At 35.1% G+C, this 13236-nt stretch overlaps 2 protein-coding genes across 2 annotated transcripts in view; one reads left to right on the plus strand and one right to left on the minus strand.

The window, feature by feature from the left end:
- LOC134275829 (cystathionine gamma-lyase-like) overlaps positions 1 to 12361 on the minus strand; it is a 30761-nt gene extending 18400 nt beyond the window's left edge. Inside the window, exons 1-7 of the mRNA XM_062758122.1 lie at positions 12171 to 12361; positions 11966 to 12047; positions 8830 to 8925; positions 8323 to 8432; positions 7709 to 7843; positions 7030 to 7087; positions 6543 to 6620 (exon numbers count right to left, since the gene is read on the minus strand). Coding sequence (XP_062614106.1) covers positions 6543 to 6620; positions 7030 to 7087; positions 7709 to 7843; positions 8323 to 8432; positions 8830 to 8925; positions 11966 to 12047; positions 12171 to 12314 — 703 coding nt within the window. The 5' untranslated portion in view covers positions 12315 to 12361. The remainder of the gene's footprint in view (positions 1 to 6542; positions 6621 to 7029; positions 7088 to 7708; positions 7844 to 8322; positions 8433 to 8829; positions 8926 to 11965; positions 12048 to 12170) is intronic.
- LOC134275828 (uncharacterized) lies at positions 597 to 5401 on the plus strand. Its single transcript, XM_062758121.1, has 3 exons — positions 597 to 1241; positions 1694 to 1766; positions 3469 to 5401. The coding sequence occupies exons 1-3, from the start codon at positions 612 to 614 to the stop codon at positions 4518 to 4520; spliced, it is 1755 nt and encodes a 584-aa protein (XP_062614105.1). The 5' UTR covers positions 597 to 611; the 3' UTR covers positions 4521 to 5401.
- Positions 12362 to 13236: the final 875 nt, after the last annotated feature.

Below are 13236 nucleotides of genomic sequence, written 5' to 3' on the forward strand. Positions count from 1 at the left end.
TCTCGTGCCTTTTTGTAATTTCAACTAGCCTACAGACTTTCAGCAATTGATTATAATGTAAATGTGATGTTTTTTAAATGAAATTTTAGTCAGTGTTCTTTGATGAACTACACAACTGTTTGTAAACAACTTGTCAATAGAATTTGATAACAATAATACGTACATGTATTATTGTTTTTGTAAAGTTTTATTGATATTTAATGACATTAAATTATTATTTATACACAAATTGTCTTTTCTAGCCTTTGTGACTGAACTAAATTTGTTGCATTTTATTTTTTATGTAACCAGGATGTGTTTCTATAAATAGTTTTTGTCTATGGGGTATTTTTTGGATTAACCAATAAGAAAAGAGTAGCCAGGGGCATTGATGCCTAGAGGGGGAGTCTGGCAATTGCAGTTGGAGCCTAGAAGTCACGGACTAATGTGAAGAAGCTATTATCTTTGATTTTCTCTACCATTCACAATATGGATTACTTTTAAAACCTGTTATGCGTGTGTATTAGATGTTTTATATATTATTGGAACTTTTGACGTTTATATTTAGTGTTTCCGAGACGAATTCAACTGACTTTGTGTTTCATAATAATAACGTTACGTAACTTCGTAAGATGGGACCTAAACGATCCACAAGACCTGCCCCGTATGATCCAGAACTCCCCGCAAACTGGCATGTTTCCCGATTGAAAGAGTTTTTGAATAATCGCGGAATAAACTTCCCACAGACCGCACGTAGATCAGTGTTGATACGTCTAGTGGAACAAGAGTCTATTAATAGAACAGAGACAAGTGCGCGATCCCAGAGTTCCGTGCAGCACAACAACAATGGCGGCAGTCGAGAACTGATAGACATTGTCACGAAGCTGACTTCTACAATACAGAACTTACAGCAGAATGTAATCAGTTTGACTTCCAGAGTAAACACCTTGACTTCGACGTCTCTATCTGCTGATGTGAACTCTAGACACAGCGAAATTACAAATACACCGCTGCTAAATTCCACGATCACAACGCCGACGGTGAATCCAACTGTAAGTGTAACAACAGCTCTAGATCCTAGCAGTGGACAAAATATGGCCACTACCGAAATATCAAACAATTTCAACATTTCGTCCGCTATTACGGCCATGCAGACTTCAACACCACGCATTGTATCGGCGGCGGCCGGATCTGAAGCTCAACTGGGCAGGCCCGATTATACTAGGACTAGATATGGCTACGCAGCAGAATCTCTCCCTTTAGTCAGGTCCAGTCCAAAGACTATTTCTACCTACGTAGCTATAAATAGCTACCTAGGTATTTAAAGCTACCAAAAGTAGCTATTTTTACCTACTTTATATAATTTCTGCATTTTGCGACCAAAAGACAAAACGGCGCAACATGGTAAATACTATATGTTTTGATATGGTCACACTAATGATGAATACGACAAAAATTTTGCCAAAAAATGATTACTTCCTGAATCGGCAATTTTACATTAGTTCTATGCAAAATTGATAATATACGAAGTTTTCAGTTTTTGGCCAAATTTTTGTCATATTCATCATCAGTGTGACTGTATCAAGAAATTGTGTGCTCACCATGTTGCGCCGTTCCTGCATTTGGCTACAAAATGCAAGTAAAGCAGAAAGTAGGTAAAAATAGCTACTTTGGGTAGCTTTAAATACCTACGTAGCTATTAATACCTACGTAGGTAGAAATAGTCTTTGGACTTGACCTGTTAGTGGAAACGATCTCTCCCCAACTAAGACAGCAGATAACGGCAGGTAAGGATGTTAATCTTGCCGCCTTATTAATTCCTTATTATGCTCCTACAACAGAAGATAAAGCCACCGACACTAAAACAGATTATCGACTTCAAAGAGTCTTGACACTAGGGGAGTGTATACAGGCGTTCGGAATATACAAAAACATTATGTGTAATTCATACCCACAAAGGTATGCAATCTCAATTCGGAGATCACCACACCTGTAAATATTGATGTACTACAAAACCTGCTGTTTGATCATCCAAATAAAACTTTCACAGACTATTTACTACATGGTTTGAAGCAGGGTTTCCACACAGGTATACAGATCATTCCAGATAAATCATTTGAATGCAAGAATTTAAGATCAGCAACGTTACAACCAGACGTGGTTACTGAGTTAATTCAAGTGGAGGTAAGCAAAGGATATCTTTTTGGACCCTTTGACCAAATTCCTTTCTCTCAGTATCGCATAAACCCCATTGGAGTGGCTGAAAGCAAGTATTCCAAAAAGAAACGCCTTATCGTAGACATGTCAGCACCTCATAATGATGAAATGCATCCTAGTTTGAATGAGCTGATAGACAAAGAAGAATTCTCGCTAAGCTATGTTACCCTTGACGATGCTATTCAGCTTATAAAAAGTTTGGGGAAAGGAGCTCTACTGATAAAAACTGACATCACAGATGCATTCAAAATAATGCCCATATGTCACAAACTTTGGCCATATCATGGTGTAAAATGGAACAAGAAGTACTATTTCTTCAAACGCTTAGTATTTGGTAGTCGTTCTAGCCCAAAGATTTTCGACCATTTATCTTCAGCAGTTTGCTGGATTGCAGAAAATAAGTACAATATTTCCAATATTTTGCATCTTTTGGATGATTTTCTGGTCATCGTGCCTCAGAACAACAATGCAAGTGAAATAATGCAAAGATTCCTGGACATTTTCAACAAACTAGGCATACCTCTATCTGCAAAGAAAACTGAAGGACCTTGCACAGAGCTAGAATACTTGGGAATCTTTTTAGACACTGTACGTATGGAAGCTAGATTACCGAGAGAAAAGATTATAAGAATCTCTGAAATAGTAGAATCTTTTCTTCATCGCAAAGCATGCACGAAAAGGGAACTACTCAGTCTCCTGGGACATCTGAATTTTGCATGCCGAGTTATCCTTCCAGGACGTTCTTTCATTTCACATTTGATATCAGTGTCTACGTCTGTCAAAATGCTGCATCACCATGTTCATCTAACCAGCACGTGTAGAGCTGATCTCACCATGTGGGCGAAGTTCTTGCGTTCTTGGAATGGTGTATCCTTTTTCATCAATGACAACATAACTGAAGCTGCAGATATGCAGTTGTATACAGATGCAACACTTGTTTCATTTGGAGGATTCTATCAAAACAAATGGTTCCAAGGACATTTTGCACCTGAAATTCTGGAAGAGCAAACTTCAATGGCCTTCTTTGAACTATATCCGATTGTTATGGCTTGTCTTCTGTGGGGGCATAATTGGCAAAGGAAAAGAATTTTATTTCACTGTGACAATAGAGCAACGGTAGACATAATTCATAAAGGGCGATCCAAAGTTAATAGTATCATGAAATTAATGAGGACATTGACTTTTCATGCAGCAAGTCATCATTATGTCATTCATGCAAAACATATTGAGGGTATAAAAAACTCAATAGCGGACTCTATTTCTCGTTATCAGATGGAGAGATTTCGATGCCTGGCCCCACACTCCGATCCAGAGCCCATTCCTTGCCTGCATCATTCCGAGATGTTGATGGATTAGAGCAAGCAGTACAGGATATATGGGACAAGTCCTTAAGCCACTCTACCAAGCAGACGTACAGTTCCGCTTTTCAGACTTTTATAACATTCATGCAAATGAATGGAGTAACATTTTTAAATGATGGCTTACCACCTGTAAATGAGACTGTTCTTGTTTATTTTGTAACGCATTGTAAATCAGTGTTGAAACTCAAGCATGACACTATCAAATTGTACTTAGCTGGAATTCGTTTCCACTACATAAGAGCAGGTTATGGAGATATTTTGCAGGGTTGTGACCAATTACAATATGTTTTACGAGGAATTAAAAGATCTCAAATGAATGTACATAATAAACGTTTACCTATTACTGTTGACATTTTACAACAGCTTTTGCATGTGTTAGATAAAGGTTTTTTTTCCCCTTTTGTAGATCTCATGTTGAAGTGTATGTTTTCTTGTGCCTATTTTGGTTTTCTCAGATGTGGGGAAATCACTTGTAAAAGTACCAACTCCTTAGAATTTGTACAGATTGGTGATGTTGTTATGCAATCCGACAAAAATGCCTTTGTTTTGAGACTAAAATCTTCCAAAACAGATCCTTTCTCCAGAGGTGTAGATATTACAATTTATGAGAACGAACATTTGAAACCTGTACATATTATGATGTCATATTTAGAAATTCGCAAGTCTCGACCATTTTTGTTATCTTCACCTCTTTTTGTAGACAGTGAATTCAATTTAGCACCAATTTTAAGAGAAAAATTTGTACAACATTTAAGACAACTGCTCCTACGACTAGGTTATCCTGTAAATAATTTTTCTGGTCATTCTTTCCGTATAGGAGCAGCCACTGCAGCAGCTGCTGCTGGTGTTGAAGATCATGTGATTAAAGAACTAGGTAGATGGTCTTCCGATTGTTATATTAGGTATATAAGAACTAATTCGCAAGTCATAAGGGAAGCACAAGAAAAAATGAGTGGAAGATAAGGTTTTCATTGTTTATACAAATATTCAATTAACATTGTTCTATAATACAAATACTCTTGGGGGCTTCACTCATTACTTCGTTCATTTGGCGTTCATTCCTGGGGAATTTTGCCCCCAATATTATTTATATTTAAATTTTGTGTGTCTGAAGTGGATTAGTTCGGTTTAAATACTTCGATTGTATAGTGTAGTACATGTATATAAGAATAGTTATATTTTATGCATCAAAAACAATGGGATTAGCCCATAGTTTGAACTCGAAGGTATTTTGTCTGGTTATGTAGCCTGTTGGGATCAGCCCCAGGCGTGATACACTCCTGGGATCAGCCCGGAGTGTGGGTTCTACTTTTAGCCTTAGGGATCAGCCCAAGGCTAGGTATTTTGTTTACATCCTCTCGGGATCAGACCAGAGGTCCGTCAGTTTTCTTGGCCTGCTGGGATCAGCCCCAGGCATATCACTCCTGGGATCAGCCCGGAGTGGCGATTTGTGCTTGCCTCTAGGGATCAGCCCTAGGCATGTTTCTTGTTGAGCGTCCTCTTGGGATCAGCCCAGAGGATTGTCTTGTTAGTAGCCTGCCGGGATCAGCCCCAGGCATTGTGCACTCCTGGGATCAGCCCGGAGTTGTTTTTGGTGCTTGCCTTTAGGGATCAGCTCTAGGCAGAATTGGGTCTAATTGTTTCGAGATCAGGTTGGAGTGGCTTTATTTATTGATCACAGTTAAGAGTTGGAAGGAAAGGTAGAGAAAGTAATGAGTAGCCCCCAGAGCGCCAAACAAGTATGAGTTTTGAGATTTACATTATTGTATATATTTTTTATATGTGTTCATGTTTTTTATGGATTTTGATATGTTAAAAATATTAAACCAACTGAACCTCATAAACCTTGTTTTGTTTTGTGTATAAATTGATATTTAATGACATTAAATTATTATTTATACACAAATTGTCTTTTCTAGCCTTTGTGACTGAACTAAATTTGTTGCATTTTATTGTTTATGTAATCAGGATGTGTTTCTATAATTAGTTTTTTGTTTATGGGGTATTTTTGGATTGACCAATAAGAAAAGAGTAGCCAGGGGCATTGATGCCTAGAGGGGGAGTCTGGCAATCACAGTTGGAGCCTAGAAGTCACGGACTGTTGTGCAGAAGCTACCCACCCTCCATCCCCTGCAGCGCCCTTGGCTCTCTTTGGGGCTGCTCATTAGTGTTCATTTTCATTCGGCTTTCATTCCTGGGGAATTTTGCCCCCAATATTATTTATATTTAAATTTTGTGTGTCTGAAGTGGATTAGTTCGGTTTAAATACTTCGATTGTATAGTGTAGTACATGTATATAAGAATAGTTATATTTTATGCATCAAAAACAATGGGATTAGCCCATAGTTTGAACTCAAAGGTATTTTGTCTGGTTATGTAGCCTGTTGGGATCAGCCCCAGGCGTGATACACTCCTGGGATCAGCCCGGAGTGTGGGTTCTACTTTTAGCCTTAGGGATCAGCCCAAGGCTAGGTATTTTGTTTACATCCTCTCGGGATCAGACCAGAGGTCCGTCAGTTTTCTTGGCCTGCTGGGATCAGCCCCAGGCATATTAGTCAATAAAATTGAAAGCACACATGATTTTATATAGTCTAAGCATAATTTGTTGATTTAATGTCAAGACATAAAAAGTGAAATGAAATACTTATTCTTTTGTATAGTTTTATAATTTATCATGTAACAGTTGATTTAATGTCAAGACAGAAAATGAAATAAAATACTTTTTTAAAAATATTTTTATAATTTATCATAATATCGAGATACGTATCGTATCGTGCTAATATATTGAGATACGTATCGTATCGCAAGATCTGTGTATCGTCCCACCCCTACTACACAGACAGATGGACAAACAGAAAGACAGACAGACACACAAGGGTAAACCAGTATACCCCCCTCTCCTTCGGAGTGGGTTTTAATTATCACAGAGCTCATTCAGATAAATTGTGCATTTTAATAGAATATGATCACTGACAGTGTATTTACCATTCTGAAGAAACCTGAGTCTTTCATTTAAAGCATCGTCATTTAATGCCACAGCTCCCATGACAACATCAGAATGACCTAAAACAAAAGTTTCCAGTGCAATTTAATGAATCATAAAGGAGAAAATATATGTTCATGATAATAATTAAAACACATTTATAGTAACTCTCTAACAAAAATTATATGATCTACTACAATTAAGGACAGGTCCCCTCAAATGTTTGGAGAAACAGTTTACAAAAAAGGTATGTGTCAATAAAAAATTCAAAGTAACCCAGGCAAAAGATTTAATTAAATGAACATTGAAACAAAAGTAAAAATAGTCATCAGGCACTGCTTTATGAAAGGCCGCGTTAGGCCACCATTTACAGAAAAGTTACAGTGAACTAAAATAGTACAGTAAGGTTTACTTATTCACTATCAAGAATAAATCTGCAATTTTTTTTTTACAAATAATTCAACAGAAAACTTTATTGTTTTCACTTACCATTCATGTATTTTGTAAGGGAATGCATGACCATGTCTGCTCCAAAATCTAAAGGACGCTGTCAACAGATAACAAGTAGGTACATTAATTTTAGATACAATTAATTTCAATTTTTGTTGGAGAGGACAATCTAAGTTGGAAAAACGTGTGTCAAATTACACTGATTGTGTTTCAATAAAATATGTTTAAATCAAATCAATTTCAGTAATTCTTTTCTAAACTATACCAAACATAATGATGCAAGTTCTTAAAAAATGGTTGACCAAAATACAAGTTAAGTACCAACTTTCATTCACTTTTGTAAAGGTGGATTTTTTTCCTGATCACTTAATCAACCATGCACGAAAATTTCATATTTATTTCTTTTTTTTTCATTTCATTTTAATCAGGTTAAGTACTAGTATCTGAAGTAGACAGATGTGTGCATACACTAAAAGATAAATCCTTTATACTTGGTATTACATGTAATATCATTTGTAATTTTATTTGCTTGTTTGTTTTATTTTTTCAAGACTAATATAGCTAATATAGCTATAAGAGTACAGCCTGGTAATGCCTATAAATTGGTTGCAAGCCACAAGAGTAGGTCTACATCTCAACCCAAACCCCCAAAACTCACATTCACACAAACATATGTACCTCAAAAGAATTCTATATACAATATATAATGGATACTGACCTGAAAATATGATGACATGAAGGTATTATCTACCACCACAATGATGTCTTTGTTCTTCTGTTTGACGACTTTGACAGCCTCAGCTATGTCTACGATTCTGAGTGTAGGGTTAGTGGGAGTCTCAAGCCAAACCAACTATACAGAATAAATAAAGAATATCATATTTATATACACCATTCTACTCAAACTTTAAATTTCTTATTTCTTTGAAAGTGTGAAACAATTAAGAACAGTTAAACTTCAGCATACTTTGATCAATAAAATGCAGAAACTTATACTGATTCAGAATTGCAATGCATCAAAAACATTTTTTTGACTTGTAAACTTTATGATTAAAAGTTTTTTGTATGACTTTTGTCAGGGGGGCAGACTAACATTATATATCCTTGACCAAATAGATTTATTCGAATTCTTCTGATTTCCACAATCGTTTGTGGCAATCTATGTCAATTTCTTGAAGAAAATATGTAAATAAGAATTGATACATGTACATCAGTCAATTGTAGGAATCTTAAAAAACATGCAACTGCCTGCACAGTGTGCCACCATGTCTGAAGTCATACTGTGGTATCTTTGTATTCATCAACCATGTATCTGTTGTAACAATAATTTACCTTAGTATTTGATTTCAAGGCCTTCTTGATATTGTCTATGACAGTGCAATCCACAAATGAAGTTTCTACACCCATTCTAGTGGCACACTTCTTAAAAAACCTGTTTGTACCTAAAAGGTAAAAAACAAAATAAGCTTTTGTTTTGTTTTGTCAAAATTTTTCTACTATGTATGAATGATATAAACATTTACAATAAATTGTCTTAACTCTGTTGGATTAATGTTAGCAATAGTTGAAGCAAAATCTTACATAACCACTCAAACAAGTTATTTTTTCCACTGTTAATTTGATTTTCCACACTAACAAACAAATACATTGTAGCTTCTTTTTTTTTTAAAGATGGATGGGAAGTTTGATAACTTTTTAAAAGAAAAACTGGGAAGTAGAAATTTGATGGATTTCGCCAAAATTTAACTTTCTCTTGAATATAGATGATATATCCAACACTGATTCTCTGTTCATTTAATCAATTGATTAACATTATCAGTGCTTCCCCCCTTGACTGACCTCCATATAAATCATCCATGCTGACGATATGATCCCCTGTCTGCAATAAGTAGGTGATAGCAGTAGTGGTAGCTAATCCAGAGGCAAAAACCAGTCCTAGGAATCAAACAAAAACTTTGTATCACCATATCAAAACCAGTCCTAGAAATCAAACATAAGCTTTGTATCACAGTATCACAACCTGTCTTTAAAATAAATCATAAACTTTGTATCACTGCAATTCAATGTAGAGTAAATGTACATAAAATATTACACTCAAAATACCAGTAAACATTGTTTTCTGAAATTATTATAATCTTGAATAAGGGCATTTCAGCCTTAAAATCAGCACTAGTACAGTAACATGTACTAGTTTTAATCATGTAGTACATGATGTTCTCAGTGCATTAGTGTTATAAATAAATCTTGAATGCAGTAGAACATATTCATAAATTGATGAACTTCAGGATATATTCTGACAATCCAATGATAAATGAACCTAAAGCTCAACTCATCCAAAAATCCTCGGAATCCATTTAACATGTCCTTTTTCTTTTTAAATGTTACTATTATTTGTATGCTTTGGGAGTGTTTACTGCGAACTGAAGTTGTAAATTAAAGGTTGGCAAAGTAATGATCCACTTTACTTTTAACCTTTAAAAATTGCTTCCTATATAAACCTAGACTATGAAAAGTCCAACATTTCCAATGCTGTGCTGAGTGGTAAAAAAAATAATCATTGGACTGCTGAGTGAGAGGTTGAAATTAGATACTACTGTAAATCACGTTTTATTCGTGACAACTTAATTTTCGCGAGACAATGAGCTCGCAAAAATTTCATTCTCGCATTTAAAAGTATTCCTTACAATTATACAAAGAAAAACAACAATTCGTGAAAATTATGTCTCGCTAATAAAGAGTCAATGACTACCATGCGAAAATAAGGTGTCGCGAAAATTTAGTGATCTACAGTATTTAAAAATATTTTATCGAATTAGTTGATCAAAATAGATAGTTTGCATATTGATGTCAGGTTTATATTGTCGTCTACTCGGACAAAAGCATGAGCGAGAGATTAATTATTGTCCCTCTTTCACTCAGAGAGAGAGAGAGAACAGATAAACTTTAGCGGATGTAGTGAAAAGGTGGCATAATAACTGACAGAGAGAGGGAGCAAATCAAATTAATTTGAAATTAAAATTATTTTCTAGAGAATAAAAATACATGGTACATCTAAGCACTTACCTTTTTCCATGAAATAAGGTTTTGTTTTGAATTTGTGCATAAAATCTCATATGAAATATTAATAAATGCTTTTTCTGAATACAAAGTCATTAAATTCTCTCTCTCTCTCTCTTTTGTTTCTTAATAGTTTTGAGCTATTTATATCTTTGACATTTCATAATATTGACATCTTAACCAACCTATGATTGGGGTGTCAATTAAATGATTGTATAAATTATATGTAATATATGGGATGTATTTAAATCAAATTCTTTAAAATCAAATAATTTAACATAACTAGATCATGGACACTTGTTTTGGAAATAAATTTTTATCCATAGTATAATTAATAATTATACTATATGGGTTAAAAAAGTATTTCCGAAATAAGTGCCTATATGAACTACTATCTATCTAGAGGTTCATAGCACTGGTGAACTCAGTAAGGACTTTTCCGACTACACTGCATTGTCACAGGTGCTGGATGTAACAAATTACGCAACAATTAAATGACTTTGTATTTTAAACCGTTTTGTTAATAAATCACTATATATAACTAGCATCTCCTAAAGTATCACATAATAAAGTACCGGTACAAGGCGGTTAAGACTTGATTTTTTATCACCCACACAGGCAATACAGTGGAGTCGCCAATTCCGGGTCGTCTCCAATTCCGGGTCACTTGTGTGTATTTTATGTCAATACATATTGTTAAAATTTAAGAGCAAAAAAGTTCATGAATACACTGGTCATGAAGAACTGGTCTTTCTGTTTGTAATTATTTTCAAAATTTTGAATATCAACTATAAGAGAGCACCCGACAATCGAAATTCTGAAACGCACGCATTAAAGACATGGATGTTTCTGCTGCGCTGACGGGCTACTTTCGTTTTTGTTTGCCGCAGAAAGGCTGATAAGATAGTTCTAGATAAATGATAAGAGGTCGAAAGTATGGCAAATGCATTTAGTTTTAACTCAGAAATCAATCATAATGATCGCTGCTCAAATAAAATTATAATGATTATTAAATCGGACTCTAGTAGTTTCTCCAATTGCGGATCACGCAATCTCGTGGCATGAACATGTCAAAATTCTATGTACAAAACCAATCGACAACCGTGTATTTACCTTGATTATCATAAGTATTCTAACTGGAAAATATTTTTTCTAAAAATTAAAATCGAGTTAAGCCTTCAAATGCATTTTTTGAATAAATGAATTTCATTGTATTAATGTATTATTTGCAATCCTAATACATTTTTTTTAATTCTGCATACTGCAATTTGTTTTGTTGTAATTGTTTTAAAAATAATTTAAACATATTTCTGTGGTTGTTTTACTTTTTTCCAAGCTGGATGAATTGTTTTATGTTTCAACATCATAAAAATTGTGTTCTGAAATGTTCCATGAATAGTACACGACCGTGAAGCCACATGACCCGGAAATGGAGAAAATGATTCGTAACTGGGGAAGCTAGGCCTTGCTGAAATACCCCTGTAAATATCGTTCCCGTGTAGCTACTTTGAAAACGAAAAGGTGTTTGAATGACTCACTATTTGTTCTTTCCATACATATATTGCATAAGATATAAATTGAACCGATTTGCAAAATATCAACGAAACACTCTGACGTGACCCGGAATCGGCAACTTCACTGTATATGTGTTTTGCTGACCTCCATACCAAACTTTTCGCCTTTGTCCTAACAGCCCAAAAAACATGCTGCCCTTGAACCCAGCCAATAATTTTATAATGTCGATCGTTGAATTATTTTAAATTCCCTATTAATTTTCCTCAGGTAGTATCCAAACAAAAAGGAAAATATTTATAAAAGAGGATCTAGGGTAGAATCTTAACCTATTTATCAAATAAAACATGCTATGCACAGACTGAAGTAATGTCTTTTACAATTTTGAACATATGTTGTTGCTTACCATGTTTGCCATTTTCAAGAGCTGCTAAGCATTCTTCTAGACAGTTTCTAGTAGGGTTGCCACTTCTGGAGTATTCAAAACCCTAAAAACAATTGTGACAGACGGCTATAAAAAAACTATACTACATCATACATGTAATCATTAAAAAGATTCATATTCAAAACACTTTGATCCGCCCCAATTATTCTATGTTCCAGTTACTAACATGATGGTCCCCCGGTGCCTTCTGCTTAAACGTTGTTGACATTGAAATCGGTGGAACTACAGCCCTCGAAGTCCATTTTTCTGGCTCTTGTCCTACATGAGTTGCTTTAGTTCCAAATCCTGGAAAGGGTTTAAAGTTCTCCATTGCTTTTATTCAATATCGAACTGTCCGGTGTCTTCTTCCACGCGCACCTGATAGATTCGACCTTCACCCTCGCGATGCTCAACATTGTCATTAATTCATTTCTTCGTTTTGAATAAAAATCATGTTTTAATTTACAAGAAAAAAAGAAAATTGAAAAAATAAGACTTAAATTTTGGTAAGTGATCGGAACAAACAACATTTTAAACATAGCACATCACGACACAATGTAGGCGTTTTCTCTGAAAAGTTTTTGGCGCGAAATTTTGTACGTGCGTGAAAAGTCTACAAATGCATGATAACTTTAATTCTTGGTCTCTGAACAAAACAACGGAAAACAAACGAATCTATCTGAGTTTTCATTTTTTGCAGACGATGAAACAAAGAAATTAGACAAAGGCCTAGTCCTAATTAACTAACATCTCCAGGCTTTTTGGGATTTTGAAATTTTTGCGTAAAATATCAGAATCGGTAAAAGCGCCAAAAAAACGTCGGATATTTCGGACTGGGGCCAAATCAAACTAGGTTCCAACTTCTTTCATAGTCAAATTTTAATTCACAAATCACCCTGATATGACCATGTTGCACCGAGAAGTTGGGGGGGTCAATAAGTGAAAAATGTTTCGTTTGGAAAACCGTTTAACTTGGAATTTTTTTAATTTGTCCTTTTTATGCCCTCGTAATCGAAGATTCGTGGGTATATAATAGTTTCTGCCTCTCCGTTCGCCTGTGTTTGTCCGCTAAAACTTAACGCTACCCATAACTTTTGATTGATTGGAGCTATGGTTCTCGTTTTTGACATTTGTATTCTTTCTAACAACACCTTCCCTTGGGTACCAATATATTTAACCTTTTGACCTTGACCTTTGAGTTTGACCCACTTTTGCAAAAATCTGCCCAAATTTAATCTTGGTCATATGTAACT

The sequence above is a fragment of the Saccostrea cucullata genome, unplaced genomic scaffold, assembly GCF_032062105.1.
Source record: "Saccostrea cucullata isolate Sc308-1 unplaced genomic scaffold, CSIRO_AGI_Scuc_v1 ctg7034, whole genome shotgun sequence".
NCBI classification, from domain to species: Eukaryota; Metazoa; Mollusca; class Bivalvia; order Ostreida; family Ostreidae; genus Saccostrea; species Saccostrea cuccullata.